General features: G+C 40.2%; 2 protein-coding genes and 1 long non-coding RNA gene across 4 annotated transcripts; 1 reads left to right on the top strand and 2 right to left on the bottom strand.

The window, feature by feature from the left end:
* Positions 1 to 630: 630 nt before the first annotated feature.
* Positions 631 to 3,732, bottom strand: LOC308331431 (ictacalcin-like). 2 transcript variants are annotated; one of them, XM_080786865.1, is made up of 3 exons: positions 3,593 to 3,732; positions 1,728 to 1,873; positions 631 to 963 (listed from the first exon to the last, which is right to left on the bottom strand). In XM_080786865.1, the coding sequence occupies exons 2-3, from the start codon at positions 1,863 to 1,865 to the stop codon at positions 820 to 822; spliced, it is 282 nt and encodes a 93-aa protein (XP_080642991.1). In that variant the 5' UTR covers positions 1,866 to 1,873; positions 3,593 to 3,732; the 3' UTR covers positions 631 to 819. The 2 variants fall into 2 exon arrangements, with proteins under 2 accessions (XP_080642991.1, XP_080642992.1); XM_080786866.1 differs by having other exon boundaries at positions 1,728 to 1,876; positions 3,593 to 3,657.
* Positions 3,733 to 10,103: 6,371 nt separating this feature from the next.
* s100a10a (S100 calcium binding protein A10a) lies at positions 10,104 to 12,781 on the bottom strand. Its single transcript, XM_080786864.1, has 3 exons — positions 12,688 to 12,781; positions 10,943 to 11,102; positions 10,104 to 10,401 (listed from the first exon to the last, which is right to left on the bottom strand). Exons 2-3 carry the CDS (start codon positions 11,081 to 11,083, stop codon positions 10,243 to 10,245), a joined length of 300 nt encoding a protein of 99 aa, XP_080642990.1. The 5' UTR covers positions 11,084 to 11,102; positions 12,688 to 12,781; the 3' UTR covers positions 10,104 to 10,242.
* A 1,720-nt stretch (positions 12,782 to 14,501) lies between these two features.
* On the top strand, positions 14,502 to 16,121 carry LOC308331963. Its single transcript, XR_013965643.1, has 3 exons — positions 14,502 to 14,630; positions 15,060 to 15,255; positions 15,911 to 16,121. It is a non-coding gene; the product is annotated as an uncharacterized lncRNA (long non-coding RNA).
* Positions 16,122 to 17,966: the final 1,845 nt, after the last annotated feature.

The raw sequence follows: 17,966 nt of genomic DNA, 5'->3' as shown, positions 1-17,966 counted from the left end.
AATATATTACATTGGGTAAAATATACCAGGATTTAGTGATGGTTTGACAAAAGTTACGTTTAGTGTTCTATAGGGTTAACCCAATGTATAGGTGTGGAGAGCATGCTGTGTTCAAGAATCTTATCACATGGTATTGGTATCTGTCAGGACCAATTTCCTGACAGATCTTTGCTTGTTTTTTTGTCATGAAAAACATTTATGTTTACTTCCAGAGCCATTTCTGTGTGTTTCTATTTCCAACTGTTGTTGTTATAGCCCTTGGCTTGTTTACTTGTAACAATGGAACTACATAATCAGCATCAAAAATATAGTTTTGATAAGAACAGACAGCTCTTTCAAGTAATGCCACACAAACATATAGATATACAGACGGACAGACAGACAGACAGACAGACAGACAGACAGACAGACAGACAGACAGACAGACAGACAGACAGACAGACAGACAGACAGACAGACAGATCATTGTGTTGGTGTTGAGCTGCAGGCATTTTATGGATTGTACCACAATGAAATTAAGCCAGGACAAAAGACAAGGGCTTGTTGAAAAAGCAGGGAGGAGAAATGCATGGAAAAAGAATAAGCATCTCAACACAACACAAATATGAATTACATGACACTGAGAAAATGTAACAGTCTAGTTCTAAACATTTATTGTTTAATTTTACAGTAAATTATGCCACCACACTCAATTCAAATGTGCATTTTAGTACTGTTCAATTAATATAATATTTGACAGGATCTGTGAAGAAACAGACTTTTTTGTCCTTCTCACTCTTATGTAGCTCCCATAATGGCCACAAGATGGCATCAGTGCTCTTATTTCTTCTTGATGAAAAAGTCGTTACACATCACAGTGAGGCAGGCGACTAGAGTGACAAACTCCTTGAAGTCCACAGTGTTGTCTTTGTTTGAGTCTAGGTCCTGGAAAATTTTGTCCACTGCTGCCTTGTCATTGGTCTTCTGCAAGAGTGAGGACAAACAGATAAAGCCGACTGACATTTAGGATATTTTGTTTCACATTAATATTTGATTTTCAAATATCATCTTATACACAAATGCACAGCTCAGTTGCTTTTTAAAAAAAATGTCCTTTCCTTTTCGCTTTCTTTGAGTACCACTGGCCTAGATGATTCCATTTTCAAAAGAATGTCTATTTTGTAAGCAAAGCACTTAACTAATGACTGTAATATTAACCCTTTAATGTAGGCTACTTTGCTTTTTAGCCGCCAACAATACTTTTGTATGCCCTATTTTGGACTGAAACTCAAGACACTGAACTGAAATTATAGACACAATGCATACATACAATGCAATTAGTATTTATGGTGTCAGTACATACACGTTGTCATTAGACATGACTTTGTTTATGCCAGCACACAGACAGAATAAAGCTCAGCTGAGCGGAACTCTTGCTGTCAGTGATGTTAATAAATAAATAAATAAATTGCCACAGGACATGATCACATGGCAGTAGGACCAGTTTCCTGTTCTGCACTCAGACACTTGAACAGGATGTGGCTTTATTGGTTCTGAACCTGGGACCTTTCTGGACACTGTCAAATTGCATGGTGGATACAGGATACCTTATGTAATAAATATATCAACCACCCTGTGTCACATAACCTACAGTAAAATCTTCAATATTACCGTAATTTATCCACTTTTGAGTTGTTAAATTAACACTGAGGATTTTTCAGAGTAGAAATGGACCAGAGGTCACTTACCCCGAGCAAGTCCCCAAGTTCGTTCTGCAGCAGTTCCTTTAACTCCATCTTACTCAGGGTGTATTTGTCTCCTTCCTTCCCAGAGTACTTGTGGAAGGAAGAGATGAGGAGGGACATGGCATTCTGAACCCCAGACATGATGGTGGCTGCTGCAAGGGAGTCCAGAGAACAAAACAGGGGGAAACAGGTTAAGAAAAATGTTATAGTGATGCCCACACTATCTTACTGTGATGCATGCATTCAGTACGGTACTCAGTCCATGCACTGTGACTGAGCTAGCTGCACTTACAGTATACCGTATTTGTCACCTACGTATGTTGTACTATACAGAATATATAATTAATCATATTTTCTTTCTTATTCCTGTCAGTCTCCAGGGAATTATCAGGTCAAATAGCTAAAACACTGAAGGGCGGTGCACTCATTTTGTGTTGTAACTTTAAATCCCATGAGAAACAAAAGTGAGAAGTGAAATTGAGCCACATGGCAGAGTTTATGGTTGCAAGCTCTATGGTGAAAGGGAAGCTCGGTAACTCATAATTAAATAAGGAAAAAATAAACATTAAGGATATTGATACAACAGATAAGACCACATCAATGTGGGCCTTCATTTTGGTACAGTTAGTTGCGTGCCATGCTCAAGGGCCTATAAAAAGTATCTGTTCTGAGCATGAAAAGAGGTTTCCAGAGGATGGAGAACACTCCTTTCACAAACTCTTGATGCTATCACCAGTGCATGGTGCTATTTTGTCATGTGCAAAATTGCTTTCAACGTTTAATTCACACCTATGTGGGGAATACAACTAAAGGGAGAAACTTAGAAATGCTCAATGCACTTTCTTTTTCATCTGGTTGCTGCGCTGAGGCAGTAATCAGGTGTCAACGTCACTTCTGTTTTCTGTTTGTGATCTCTGGAGTTTCCACTGAGCTGGATAAAAATAAACCCTGGGTCTCCATCGGGGCCTGGCTGGTCTCAGCCTCTTTTACAGTCCTGTTACGCATCTCAGGTTCTCTGGTTCAGCAGAGAGACTGCCATTGTCATGGCAACCACTCATGTATCACGGTTGTTCAGCCAAAGCCAGGTAAGGAAACAAGTGAACAGAGCTCACCAACCCCCCCCCCCCCCCCCCCCCCCGCCCACGCCCACGTCCTTCCCCCTAACAACACACAAAGTAAAATCCTCAGTGTTCATTTATCCATTAGTATAAGTGTGTAAATGTGTGTAAATGTTTTACACATGATTACATTTTACACATGATTTTACAGTGCACTTTGGAACAGTATATTTTGAATGCCCGATTCCACTCACAGCCTCTTCTCAACTAACGACACTCATCCGCTACAGGGCACGGTACAGAGAGGAACCTTGTGGTGCCAAGGGGCTTTCTAAACTCCTCCTCACATAGAAGAGGACAGCGTAGCAAGATTGGAATCACGATTGCTCTCCTCTTTCAATGTGAAAAGTAACGTTGCTACTTGTTGCACTCTAAGCTACTGTTCTCACATTCTTTTGAGTTTAACCATGTAATTTTGTGATTAAACATAAAATCATTTGAGACAACCGAGTGGCATGCTCTCCTCTGAAAGAAGTGAAAACCGCTGGGTGATGTATTCAGGATTTTAAATGCATGAAGTATTCAATGTAACAGATTACATTAACTACGGGCACAAATAACACTCAAGTCTCACAAGTGACTTTTGAGTGACAAATTAGATTTTTCTTTGTTCTAATAGTTTATAAGCAAAAAGCTAACACAAGCACACACATTATTAACTTCTATACAAACGTTCCGACTTGCAGAAATGTCAGTCGCTAGTGTTGAAAATCTGTAATTCAAATCACATTCAGTAAATTATTTACTCACCAAGGCTGGTTTGTTGGGAATGATGAAGGATGGAAGGTTAAATCAGAGAGTGTGGAGAAAAGGACGTCATGGATATTTTATACACCACCACCACACCCTTTATCCCTCCCTCTGAGAGGGTCCTCTCATCTCGAAGGGATCCTCCCTCTTGCCATCCCTCTTTCCTGTACCCTTGTTCTTGCCTGCCTTAACCTTTTACAAACAACCCATTGTTATGTTATTTCATGATCAATATACAATACGTTAATAAATGTAGCTCATTCAAACGTTCATAGTTTCTCTTTTTGTTTGTTGAATGTAATTGAAACATCTGTGATGGGAGGTGCCCACTTTCAATCCTCCTCCTCCTCCGACAGACACACACACACACACACACACACACACACACACACACACACACACACACACACACACACACACACACACACACACACACACACACACACACACACACACACACACACACACACGCACACACAGAAGTTGAACCACCATACAGCCCCCACAGGCACACAATACTGTACTCATATTTTCCTTTAAATTCCAGGCCAAGTTTCAATATTGGACAATAATTTTCCTACCAGAGGACACTCAGGACAAGGAACTGATCTGGTTCCAATGTACAAAAGCCACATTCCTTTAGGATTATTGTGTTTTACACTGTGGTGTTTTATCAAAAACGTATCTTGATTCAGACAGTGGATGCTTTAGTCTGGGTTATTGTAATGTAAACTACCACCAGGATAATTTCATTATGCAGGACTACAAAAATAATACAAATTTGGTGTTTGGTATTTCTCCCACCTCATCTGAGTCATGCAGTATCACTTAAATGTCCTGTGAAACGTCAACAGTCACTGGTTCCTTTGCGCAAAATTAGATTTGGTCACAAGTTATTCTCATGGGGGCCTTTTAAGAAAATATCACACATCCCATTCTCACGCAAACACTCACTCTTTATTATTATTGTTCAGTTTAGCTGATGCTAGTGGTGATAATATAATGAATGGATGACTGTTTCAGAGTGGTATGATACTCAGGCAACTAAGACAGACCTGAACAAATTACAACTTGTTCAAAACTCAAGCAGCCAGATTGGCACTTCACTGTTCCACACACACTAATATTGCGCACAGGCTTAAAATTTACAAAATGTACAATCTTAATCCAAAGCGATTTACACCAGTAAGACGCGCAAACGCGGGAAGCGAACGCAGCTCGTACATATTTGGGTTTTGGACGTATAGCTGCTTTGGGGACTCCTTATATGGTTATGGCTGAGTCATGGTGACGTAATCACTCAGCTCCATATATGGGCACAAAAGCGGGACAGACAGACACACAGACAGACACACACACACACACACACACACACACACACACACAGACATGATCTGCTAGGTCTCATAGTAAGTGCTCACTGCGTTCGCAATTAAGTACAAATAACAGATTTAATTATCAGTCGAATGTCACCTTGGGTCATTTAACAGTTCCTTTTCCAAGAAGTAATCTCCTCAAACGCACAGTTCAATATCATTTTGTAACTCTTTGCCATCTCACATTACTCTTACACAAAATATAATTATTCAGTGTAACTAACTAACTGACCAATAAGCTTGTATTGACATATATTGTTCAGTAGCTGTGTCATGGTTTTAAGCAGGACTCAAGCACCGGAAAGAGTAGGCAGGAATTGGGGTATAAAACAAGTTACCTTTCACGCAAGCTCAGAGGAACAGGTAGGTACAGCAGCATGTTATGGTTGCCAGAAATTACCACACTACTACCACACTACCACACCAGTGAGCACTACTAGAGTGCTCACTGGCTGACCTTTTTCCCAGTTTTTCTAAATTTATCAGATAGGATAACAGAAATCTGATTCAGATTACAAAACTGGACACTGGACTTGATTTTTGTGTGTGGCATTTCTGCCTTTACTGATATAGTATAGTGAAGATGAACAGGAAAGAGGGAGAGAGACATGCAGCATCATGAACGGGACTCAAACACGCGACACACTGTCAGGCCAAAGCCTGACATGCGCCTGGACCACTTGGCCAACTGGACTGGATATTCTATAATATTTATCAATTGGGTGATTTTGTTATCCTATCCTGTCATAAAAATGGGTTAAATATTAAACAAAATCTTATATTTTATACTCACTGTTTAGTTGGTTATGAAGGTTAATGACAAAAGCCTTTAACCTATGGTTAAAACTAGTATGTGAGATTAAAAGTATTTTTTCTTGCTATTCAATGAGATGTTAACTTTGCATTGTATAATTTGTGCAGATAGAGATAGAGACAGAATTAGTCACAATTAGTTAATTCTTATTAGCCAAATATGTTGCAACTGCATTTCTCCAACAGGTGGCAAGATATAGCTCTCTGCGTGGAATCTATCATCTTGCAGTTGTTGTCATAGCAGGATTATCCATATTTAACAGCATGAGTCAGTTCACCATGGGCAGCAAAAACAGTGTAGAAAATCTGTATAATTCTGTGTCATGAGTGTCAATCATGACTTCAGCCCTTGAATGCATGAACATGCATGAACCAGGCAAGAGGCCTGTGGAAGAGCCTGTGTTGCACAAAACATTGTTGCATTTAATAAACGCTGGGAGCTATTTGGTGTGCATATATTTTTGCCCTATCACGTTGTAGGTTGTAACACGTGAGCTTGTAGATCAGATATTTGTTGTAGGGAACAAATAGCAGGCCTGTAGTCCCTTAATGGACAAAGTATATTCTGTAGGGTTTCGCTGGTTTAAGATGCAATCTCCGCACTGACAGGATGTCACCAAACGGTTTGGGAATAATGATGTGTGGAACAAACAACAGGGGACATTAGGTTGCTTTCAGCAGCTGCTGTAACATGACCCAGAGTCAGACCATTGGTACATGAATGACTGCACCTGTTCACCTATACAGCATAGGGTATTTACAAAATGATCCATCATCCATCAAAGAGGATTAGATATACTTCAGTCCTACACTACACAGTAAAATCCAGAAAATTAATTTGAGAGTGTAAAAAAAACACAGCTTTCACTGTAGCTGTACCTAAAAAAACCCACCTGTAACTGGGTTTACCTCCTATTAGGCTATAGACAAGGCAGATGGCCACCCACCCCTAGAGCCTGGTTCTGCTCAAAGATTTTCCTTTTTTTTCATTAAAGGGGAGTTTTTCCTATAGCTATACTGTCAACAAAGTGCTGAGGGGGGAAACATTGCATCTCTGATCTTGTGTGTGAAGTGACTATAGGCAACTTATGATTTGGTACAATATTAAAATAGAATTGAATCAAATAAACTCGCTGTTTACCCGTCCAACTTAAGTCCAACTTGGTACAATGCAATTGCCTATATACACTATATAACCCACTATCCTGGATGAGGATCTTTATGAGGGCAAAGGGTTAGACTGAAGACATATTATGCAACTAAAATAGTTTGTATATTAACAAGTAAACTGGATCCATATATGCATCCAGTTCATAAACACGCACACACACACACACACACACACGCACACGCACACGCACACGCACACGCACACGCACACGCACACGCACACGCACACGCACACGCACACGCACACGCACACACACACACACACACACACACACACACACACACACACACACACACACACACACACACACACACAATATAAGCCCCCTACTTCTGTGTTAACAGCCACACCATATAAGCAATTATTAGGTAAATGTCATTGGAGACCTGATGACACTTGTTGCTATGGATACCATAACCAGCACTACTCCATATCACAAACAAATTTGTCACAGCAGCCTGCATGGATTGATTACTTCCTCCTATGAGACAAGGAAGCGCTTGGAATGGAAATGTGTGCTATTCAGAGTCATTTCAAATTAGGGCTGGCTGGGCAATATGTTGATGATATTATCAGGATCTAAGACTATAATGTTGTATAATAATATTGTGATATGGCATAAGTCATCTTAATCTTTTCAAAAATAGCAGATCTACAAGCTCACAACGAGAGATTGTCTATTTGGCTATTTTCAAAATCAAGTTGATTATCGTTACAACTATGCGATATTATTCTCACAATGACTTCCAATGCTTTGCAACACGAGCACATGAATCAAACTAACGATGAGGATAAGTTAGCCGTTCTTTATTCGTGTTTTCAGGGTTGTCAGATGGTGCGTGCATCCCCTCCAGCTCTACTCTTCTGGTGGTTCAATGTGTGACTCAGAATCCTGATGAGTCACACGGCTGACATGCCTTAAAAGAGCTGATATACCAGCAAAAACATCTCCACCATGGCAACCAGAAGAGTATGCGTGCGAGCACGTTTATTTTGACTGAATACAGACACAGTTTTGTTCACATATTTAAAGAATGGAAGCTATCCAAATTGTAACATGTTTCTGCTTGTTGGAATTTTTGGATGTTCCGCACTTCAGCTATTCACATACTTGGTTTAACGTCTTAATCTAGTAATTGGAAAGCTGCCGTCAGCAGAGACTATCCTCTCTGACAATACATAACCATTGCTTCTCAATTTGGTCCTTTCAAATCTGTCGTCTATCTTCTGTTTTTCCTCCGTCCACTTTCAGCAGCAAAGTAATAGGGATAACATATCTATATAGGTGCCTATGCTGTTTTTGGGTTTGTTTTAATTATAATCAATAATTTGATTACATTTGCAATGGCACAATAATTAGGATTATTTGAAAGAAATGTGGAAGTGAAGTTATATCAAAAAACATTGTTGAACAATTCCAGTGCCTGCAGGGTTGAATAATTGTCTTGTTAATAATTAGGATTATTACAATATTATGGCAAGCAATGCTTTCATCCTGTGACAGTATTGTTAACATATTGCTCCATTCTTATGTAATCCTGACATCTAGTGTTCAGAGAGAAGAAGGTCCAGAACTGGACCCAATATATAATATATATTATAAAGAGTGACCGTATATTCTTTCAGTCAGTCATATTTTGAACGCATGATTGATCAATAAATATTGCGCTTGCTTCTTGCATAAAGTAATTCATATTTAATACTTGAAGATGAAGAGTAATGTTTAAGATTTGATTTTCTTCTTTAATTGAACGTCACTGAACAGTATTTGCTTTTGGATATATTCTCATGTTCATGTTTGCAAATTCAGATTATTATGTTGTACGCTCAATTCAGTTTGTTCCTGTAACTTTTTCCAAACTAGAACATAATGTGGAATAACATATGACTAACATGTGAATTCTCAAATGAAAAGTTATTTTCCCCTTTAAGACACAAAAAAGAGGAACTCCCCATTCTCAACCACTCCTATGTGTCACAAGGGTGTGTCGTGGCCCTTGTGTAAATCTGGTATTAAATGGAAACTTTCCTTCTATCCACACACCCACGCAACTGTATCCTAGCAACCACCATGTTTGCCTTTAACCAGTAACATTGGTTGACCACATAGTTAGGCCCTTCCCAAGTATGAAGGGAGGGAGATATACTATACAGTAAAACAGACAGAGAAAGGGAGACAGAAAATAGAGGAAGACAGAAGGTCGGTCAGACAGACGGTCAGACGGTCAGACAGACAGACAGACAGACAGAGAGAGAGAGAGAGAGAGAGAGAGAGAGAGAGAGAGAGAGAGAGAGAGAGAGAGAGAGAGAGAGAGAGAGAGAGAGAGATCCAAACATCTTCCACCAAACCATGAAGCACAATGAAAGGGGCCTTGTGTAAATATAACAATCTGCAAATCACTCATCAGCTATGTCCTGTGACTCAGACTCTCCGCAGTTATTCGAAAGACTGTGCTGAATACTGTTGAGTACAGTGGAATTAGTCCATAGATTGGTCTAAAAGTAAAACTGCAAACAGAAACAAGGCATATCATATCGTAAATTATTTTGAATACATACATATTTTGAACATGCCTTTATTGGTGTGCCAGCAGCCAGGCTCACACAGGTGGAGACTGGAGACCAGTATACTAGAGTTGTTAATGTAAGGTGTGGTCATTCAGTGAACATGTGAGGATTCCTGAGCATGGTGATAAGCTGATTTTTATCAGTCTGGCAGAGAGAGGCTCCTCTGCCCTCTTAAACCTCAGCATGGAAGACAGGTGGAGAGTGCCAACAGAGCTGAGATTAGAAGAATTCTCTAAACACACAGTATTCTCTGATACACACCCAGAGGACCGACTCTAGCGGTAACCGGAGAAGTGTGTATCTCCATGTTAAAGTTGCAATTGTTTCCAAATGCTATATACACGTATATTTTTTAAAAAAAGATAATGAATTTGGAAATTGTTTCAAAGTAATGTAAAGTATATGATTTGAACATTTAAAACCTATGGCTAGCCAGTATGGTCATAAACAAGAAATTCAAGCCGATATAGAAACCAAGAGGTGGATAAAATAACAAATGTATGCTACACCTTTCACACAAACAGACAAAGACACACCTGTACGCACCCATCCATGCAACAATCACAAGACAACTTTCACAATGTTGGGAATTCATTCAGCATTGTTTAATGGGAATTTGTGCAATCTTTACAAGGTAGAAAAGTTCTTCTGAAATAAAGTAAAGGGTTTTTTTCCTAATAAAGTTGAAATGTTTCCTCATCTCCTCTTCCTCCCCTCATCGTTTACTTCACGCCCTTCTTCATGTGCATCTGATAACACTGCTCACAGGCAATCGAAAGTCCAACAACCAGGGAGACAAATTCCTCAAAGTCTACCAGGCCGTCTCTATTGGCATCCAGATTCTTCATGATCTTGTCAACGGCAGAGGGATCCTTCTGAGACTGGGCACAGAGGGGACACAGGGGACTGTTAAACTTGGCCCACTTGTCACTACTGTAAATAACAGATTTTTATATTAACACTTGACTACCGTACTTTCATTCAGGCATTTAGCAGACGCCCTTATTGAGAATGACCAATTGCAACAGTACAATGAGCAGTGAGGCAATATGGAGGAAACCAGCTTCATAAAAAATGAGAGTTGGACAAGATTTCACAACTTGCAAAAAAACATTTTGAAAAATAGAATCATGTGGATCTTGGTATCCACATGGGAATGGTGTGGTTCCAATGTGGATTTTAGACTTAATGTGGCCAGCCTGTGATGTCAGTCATCTACATAGTATGACTCTAATATTTCAGCCTTTTCAGAGGCTCAGAGCATTATACAATGCAATTTAAACTAATATGTGATCAAAGACATCTACAGTAGAAGCAGAGCTAGACGCTAAGAATAGTTCACACCCCACAAAAAGAATGTCTTCACATATTAAAGTGTAAAAGAAAGCATCAGCATGGTGGGGTGGGGTGGTCTCTCCTTACCTTGAGGAATCCAGAGAGCTCGTTCTCCATCAGCTCTCGGAGCTCCCGGGAGGTAAGCGTGCCAGGCTTGCCGTCCTTAGAGGCATATCGGTGAAACACCTTGATCATGGACTCCATGGCGGTCTCCAGTTCTGAAGGCATGGTGCGGACTGTGGTTGCACTATAAGGGACACAGAAGGAAAATGAAAATGTAGATATTTCTATTAGGCTACTTTTGTTCCAGCTCACCCTCCAAACATCCCAGAATAAAGAATTGTGGAGGATGCTGAGAATGTCCCTGTCGTGTCCCTCCAAGAGTAAATAGTTACCCCCGGGCCCTATATGATTAACATTGTCAATAGTACATTATATCCTCCTATAGGGATTGGAGTGGGAGCCTATACAAATCCAACACCCTGGGCATCTTGTGGCGTGACCTAAAGTCCTTCAATGAGAGGATTCATATATGATTGCTAGCGGTCATAACTCGTGTCAGGGGTTCTTGGGTCAAATATAGATATTTTCAAAGTGGAGAATGGAAATTGGAACGAGAATTTGTGTCATTACATTGTTGTGCATGTAGGCTACAGCTGGAATTAATAACTGGGAAAGCTGTGTCCAATTCTGGTTAGAATTGGATTTAAAGGAGCTGTGCTATAGCCGCTCACTTCACATGAGTGTGATTGTTTTAAGAGCAGAGTTTTGTAAATTGTACAACATATACATATACCAATACACACATAGCTACATAAGCCGCATAATATAGGCCTACAGAAAATCAGTAGGCTACATAGTTTTACATGGACAACAACAGCAGTGGCTAAGGAGAAAAATATAGGGTATCTGGGTCATCATTGGTACTATCAGGGGATGGAAAATGTGGTAGAATCATTCTACCAAATGTTCTCTTCCGTCCGTCAAGTTCATTACTCATTCTGCTAGAATGAGTATTAGTTGAACCAGGTGGGAAGAGAGCGCAAATCCAACAACAATCCACCTAATGTGCCTGTGCCTGTAGTGTGTAGGCAACTCAGCTCCCATTCATTGAAAAACACCAGCCACACCCTGTACCAATACCTACAGAAACCTGGCTGGACTTCACTCTATTAATGATACATGATCTCAGAATAAATTACCTAGACAGGAATAAGATTAGGACGCTGAAATAAACTTGTAGCCTACACTGCCCAGCATTCTTGAACTATATTTTCTACTTTCCAGAAGTGTCCGGAGACTCCGGACCAAAGTATTATGTGATTGATTGATATTATTATATTATTAGTAGCCTAGTATTTATTAGGTTTGCAGAATTACAGTAGGCCGCCGCCTACATCTGTACATGTATTTCAAGCACAACTCCAAAAACTGTGAGTGGACGGACGACACCATAAAGCTCCACCGTTTTCAATTCATCAGTATTGATTTATTAGCCTTATTTTGTCCTACCTAGATCATACCCCCCGCCCAAGAAAACATTTCGTTTTTTTTGCATGTTCCGCACAAAAGAAAGAAGTAGCCTAGGCTAATATATAAGTAATTGAAGTGCGCTGCCAGTCTGCCAGTCAGACTGCAGGCAGCGCACTTCAATTAATACAAAGAATGCCAGAGGGTATAAGCCTATACACTTTGTTGAAAGGGCTAGAGATTAAGGCCTAGCCTATATTTATTTTGCCGCTAAACTCTCCTATTTATCTACATTTTTACGTGGGGCAAAGTCAGACTCAGACCAGTTAGACAGTACAGACCAGTTATGATCAATATCTTACCGTGCGAGGTTTGGAAGTTGACTTCTGACTGGAGGAGACGTTGAAATGCAGAAGTTGAGAAATACAGCCGCCGTCGGTATTTTATAGGCGCCGCCCTGGACAACGTAGGCCTACTGTAGCAACGGTTTGTAGATTATTCTGTAGCGCAAAGAGTAAAGACTGCAGAGTCAGACACATGTAGGCCTATTCCCATTAATCGATCCGCCAATATCGATCACGACATAATTGATCAGTTTGAATAAAGCTGATTCCTTTTCAACTAGGCCTACGTATACGTGTCTGTCAATATAATAGCATCTTCTATTTTAAAGATGATTAAATTAAATGTCATAATTAAATATAGGCTAAACCTATAAACAACCTAAAGTTTAGGTTGCTTATAGGTTTAGCCTATATTTGGTGTGGTTTAGGACAGGTCCTAACCACAGTGATTTAACCTCTGCCATGCACAGACATCACACATGCCTCCAAAAGGTAACAGGTCATCTCGCCCCTTTGCCAACTCGCCCTGCGAAAAGTGAAGACGGCTCCCCCCGGATGGATAGCTCGCCCCCAAAGCGTGGATATCTCGCCCCACAGCGTGGATATCTCTACAAAACGCGTGAGTGTGTGTGTGTGTGTGTGTGTGTGTGTGTGTGTGTGTGTGTGTGTTATATATAGGCCCGCGGCCTATATATAGCCTACAGCTCTAGCATATATGAATATAGTATAGACTATAGGCCTACTCCCTATACTGTAAACTTATATAGATAAAGATTATTAGGCCTATAATGGACTATAGACATAAAATGCAAATAGTGCACTTCCAAGTTCCTATGATTGTGTGTGCGTCTTATCGACTTAATTGTCTGTATTGACCTGAGCAAAATGATTTCCCCCTGTGGGGTATAGAGTGGACATCTATACACCTTGACGTTTTCAACCCAAAACATAATCATCTCTTCAGGGCAGCCTACAGATCATTCCATCTGTCCTATCGAGTCCTATCGAGTCTCTTGTCAGTTGTCACTCTCTGGAGACTCTGGGGTATTGCTTATTTGTACAGTCTGTTTGCGTGGTGCCATCTAGCGAGTGCTGCAACTGAGGTTGCTAACCCCTGTTGCCCTGCCAGACTTTCCTGGAGGTCAGCTGTCTTTCCAGCGTCACCGACCTTCCTCGGTTGCCATCCAGACTTTCCTGGAGGTCACTGGTTTCCCAGGGAGTTCAGTTTGTAAATACATCAAAGATGCGAATATAATCCATTTCTAATGGATGCCTTAATTGGCCTGGAAGAGAGGTCATCAGGTGGTCTCCAAATAATTCATTCATAAGACTTGGAGTCATTTTGGGGACTAGTTTAATTATATTCATTTGAAAGTTCTTGCCGAAAACGCGTATTTAGTCAAATATCTCCACTTTTCCACGTATATGCATACTAAAAGCCATTTAAGCTATAACTGGGTTAAGTTTGAACTTAGTGTGAGGTGGTGTAACCCCTACAGGACACCCTTGAACAAACAGCAATGATACTATATCAGGATAGTCTCCCGAAGCCAACATTTTCAAATGCTTCTATATAGCATTCAGAGATTGTGGAATAGGCCTAGTTGCCTACTATCAGACAACCCAGTCGCCAGGCTGAAACGTTTCGATATAACGTTTCCATCAGAATATACATGCAGTGTACAACTTAAAATATATAAACTGCCATACAAGTATTAAAATCTGTAAGCATTTATTGCACTGGCAACCTGTGCACGTGAGGGTGTGACTGTGTGACATTGCAAGAACCTTTGTTTGCACCCACGCACCCACGACAAATATGTTGGGATGGATTTGATGCGGGAAGATTTGAGGTGTTGTCAACGGAGAATAGTGGGAGGGTGTCTTTGCTGGGTACTCAGCTATTTAATGCCGTCCACATTCTCTCCTCTTCACTAGCTGGATTCACCTTCATCTCACAGGTAGGAAAGCAAATTGGGAGTATGTATGAATATTAATGAAGGCATTTGTATTTCTTATTACATTATGCAATTTATCTGTTTTTGGTTGAAAACAATGATGATCAGTATTTAAAAATCATGTTTTTCCTCATCTCTATTATTGTACAACTCATGTGTACAATAATACAGAGCCTATAATTAGTTTCATGCCATACTGTAGTTCTGTAATAGTTTTTTTTCTTCTTCCAGAAGGTAGGCCTATACTGTGCATATACATCTGGCCTTGTCTTTGAGAGATGTTTTTTGGCAGTGCAGCATAGTTTTGCAGTATTAGAATAGTAGCACTACGTAAGCCTACTTACGTAGTAAGGTACTGAAAGTGCAAATTTTTATGTATTTATTTTTCTTCTTTATTTTTATTTTTATTTTTTATTTTAATATTGTGTTTAGCTCAACATCACCCACCTGGTCCTTTCTGTAAAGAAACATGGATGAGCAGAAACTGAAAGCCATACCTCCTCTGGAAATGGGGCTGATGACCCTGGCTGGAGTGTTCCATAAGTATGCAGATGGTACTGGCAAAGACGCAACCTTGAAGAAGGAAGCATTTAAAAAACTTGTGACAGAACAGCTGCCACATGTTGCTGTAAGTCACAGATTCAATTTCTTTGCAAAGTTTTATACACTGTGTAGTAGGGTTTGCATCCGTCAGGCTATTGATTGCCGTAATTGGTGCAGGGACATCAACAACATAGCATTACAGTAAATAAGGACAAGAGGTTCTTACAATAGTTTGGGGAAAAGTACTGTACTGTATGTGTAGCTTAAAGATGGAGTGCCATGATTTCTTTACACCCTAAAACATGATCATCAGGTCTTATTGTTATACAAGGTGTGTACAAAGTGTACAGTGTTTGTTAAAATGTCGTTTTTATGTGGGCACCCCCACCAGTTCATTAAGTATGCCTGGTTTGCCTGGTGGGTGGTGATGGGTGGTGATCCACCTGAACTTAAGCCACACCCACAGCTGTAGTTGTATGATAAAGGGGGAGGGGTAGTATGTGATGTCACTATATTACTGTTTTTTTTTCATTGGCACGTTTGACTGTCAAGGGTTCATCCTCCAGGAAGAAACCCTAAATACAAAGGGAATACATCATTGCACATAAAACGGACTCCAGGGTGTCTAATGACAGTTTTGGACAATACAGCATACTATTCTCATAATGAATAACCAATAACAGACTTTATAATGGAGAATGCAATTTTATTTATTTATTTTTAATTCCCCAATCATGCAGGGGCCTGGTGCCTGTGAGGCGTTTTCCAAACTGGATATGGATGGCAGTGGGTCTGTGGACTTCCTGGAGTACTGCGCTATGATCTGCGGTTTGGCTCTGGGGCTGAATGAGTGTATGGGTGATGCTTCTAAGCAATGCTGACCAATGAGTCCATTATTGTACGTAACGTGCGGACACTGGTAATAATACAAATAAAATAAATCAATTATAATTGTGTTGTTTCTATCTCTTTTCTGGTTGTCACAGCTTATAGGCAGGGACAGGGACATTTTCTATATGGCAGTGTGTATAATATAGCCTACACGACTTTTCTTACGTAGTACATATAATTGTGTATTCACATTGTAACTTCTTCAACATTTTCTTGTTACATCCATTACATCTGTATGACTGTATACAAGAGTGGGTCCTTCCTTATAGCTGTACTGTACATTCTCAAGTGCAATAGTCAACTATTTAAACTACTTCTTAAACATTTGTTTTCTAATTTATAGAATTTATTTGATTTCTCTTTTATTTCTTCCTGAATTACTGAAAACATTACATTACATTACATTTTTGGAAAATGTATAATCATTAAAACCCTCAAAAACGTGTCCACTACCCACATGGGTCCCCACCAAGTGTTTGGGAACCAGTGCACCCTCTGGCTGCCACTGAGAACAACTACAGGTAGATGGAGGGACCAGGCCCTGCTATAAAATAAATGAAAAATGTCAAATTTGGAAGTATGCAATCAATTAATTTGCCCATCAATAAGGATTCACTAGCTAACACAAAGTTTGAGGGGTTAAAATAACTAGTAGTTACTTACTAAAAGGTCAGTAATGACTTTACATATTATATAAACTTAGTCATGAGTTTACTATTATGAGATATCTTGTGTGCATTTGTGCAATTGGACATTTTGGCCCTATGGTGGTGCTAGACTATACTCTAGACTCTAGAGAAATCGGGGTTAATTCTCTGGGGAGCATGAATGCATTGAGCAAGCTTCATGGTAGTCTAAACTGTATGTTTTCAAATATCCTTTGTGTAAACTGGAAATGTTAACCTAATGGTGACACTGGAGGAAAGGTCATGGCTGTAAAATCTGTAATGTGCAATTAGTGCATCCTCCAGGGAGCTTTAAGGTGTACATTAAATCTTATGGCAATCCAGTCTTTTCGCTAGTCTTCTAGATATTTGCTTGTGATGGAAGGACCACCAACTGACAGGAGTAGGAGAAGAGGAACACAATGAAGGAGAAGAGAAGACAGTGAAGAAAATAAAGAGGAGAAAATGAAAAAGGCTGTTGGATAAGAGCATAATTAAAACTTAAGGAAAAGAAAAGAACCAACCTTCTATAATTCACCATAATCTATACAATAGATCCAATTTTGAGCTATCAGGCTTTCTCATCATATTTGGGAGGGGGGTGGGCCTTATTATAATGACTCAAAGATGTGTGTGTGCATGTGTGTGTGTGTGTGGGGGGGGGGGGGTAGCTGGGATGAGGGTCCCCATCACACCAAGGTATCACACCAATGTGCATGCACTCACTACCTTCTTCATACTGAACATTTTCCCTAGCTGCTGTAGCATACGTGTGTGTGTGTGTGTGTGTGTGTGTGTGTGTGTGTGTGTGTGTGTGTGTGTGTGTGTGTATGCGTGAGAGAGAGAGAGAGAGATTGAGAGATTATGTGTGCATTTCAGACTTGTTGTTCTTCTTAATTGCCTATAGGGGCTGGTGTGGTGGTTAGAGCATGTGCCTTTCATGCGGATGTTTGTGGGTTCAAACCCTGCCTGGGGTCGACGTCAGCAAGGGCATGCGGCTGCAACGGCTGTTTTCCTAACGCCAAATCAAATGTGTTCAGATCTGTGCAAAGTCTCCTGAGGAAGTGTCTGAATTGCCTGCGCTGCTAACGTGCCTATTGGACAAGGATGGGTTGGGGAGGGACTTAGTGAAGGGCTAATTGTGATTGGCTGGAATGAGATGATGTATGATGATGTATGAGGAGAAGAGCGACCCTCACTTCACACAGGTGTGATTATTTTTTACCCTAGTGCAAAACTA

Source organism: Protomyctophum bolini, assembly GCF_963924005.1.
Source record: "Protomyctophum bolini genome assembly, chromosome: 17".
Lineage (NCBI taxonomy): Eukaryota > Metazoa > Chordata > Actinopteri > Myctophiformes > Myctophidae > Protomyctophum > Protomyctophum bolini.
Note: the sequence above shows the minus strand (reverse complement) of the source record. Positions and strands in the feature narration are given on the sequence as shown.

Bases quoted from the DNA above. Each gene is read 5' to 3' on its own strand.
- LOC308331431 (XM_080786865.1), bottom strand. From the start codon at position 1,865: ATGTCTGGGGTTCAGAATGCCATGTCCCTCCTCATCTCTTCCTTCCAC. The intron at 964-1,727 runs GTAAGTGACCTC...TCACTCTTGCAG, and splicing joins AACTTGGGGACTTGCTCGGG to AAGACCAATGACAAGGCAGC.
- s100a10a (XM_080786864.1), bottom strand. From the start codon at position 11,083: ATGCCTTCAGAACTGGAGACCGCCATGGAGTCCATGATCAAGGTGTTT. The intron at 10,402-10,942 runs GTAAGGAGAGAC...CTCTGTGCCCAG, and splicing joins AGCTCTCTGGATTCCTCAAG to TCTCAGAAGGATCCCTCTGC.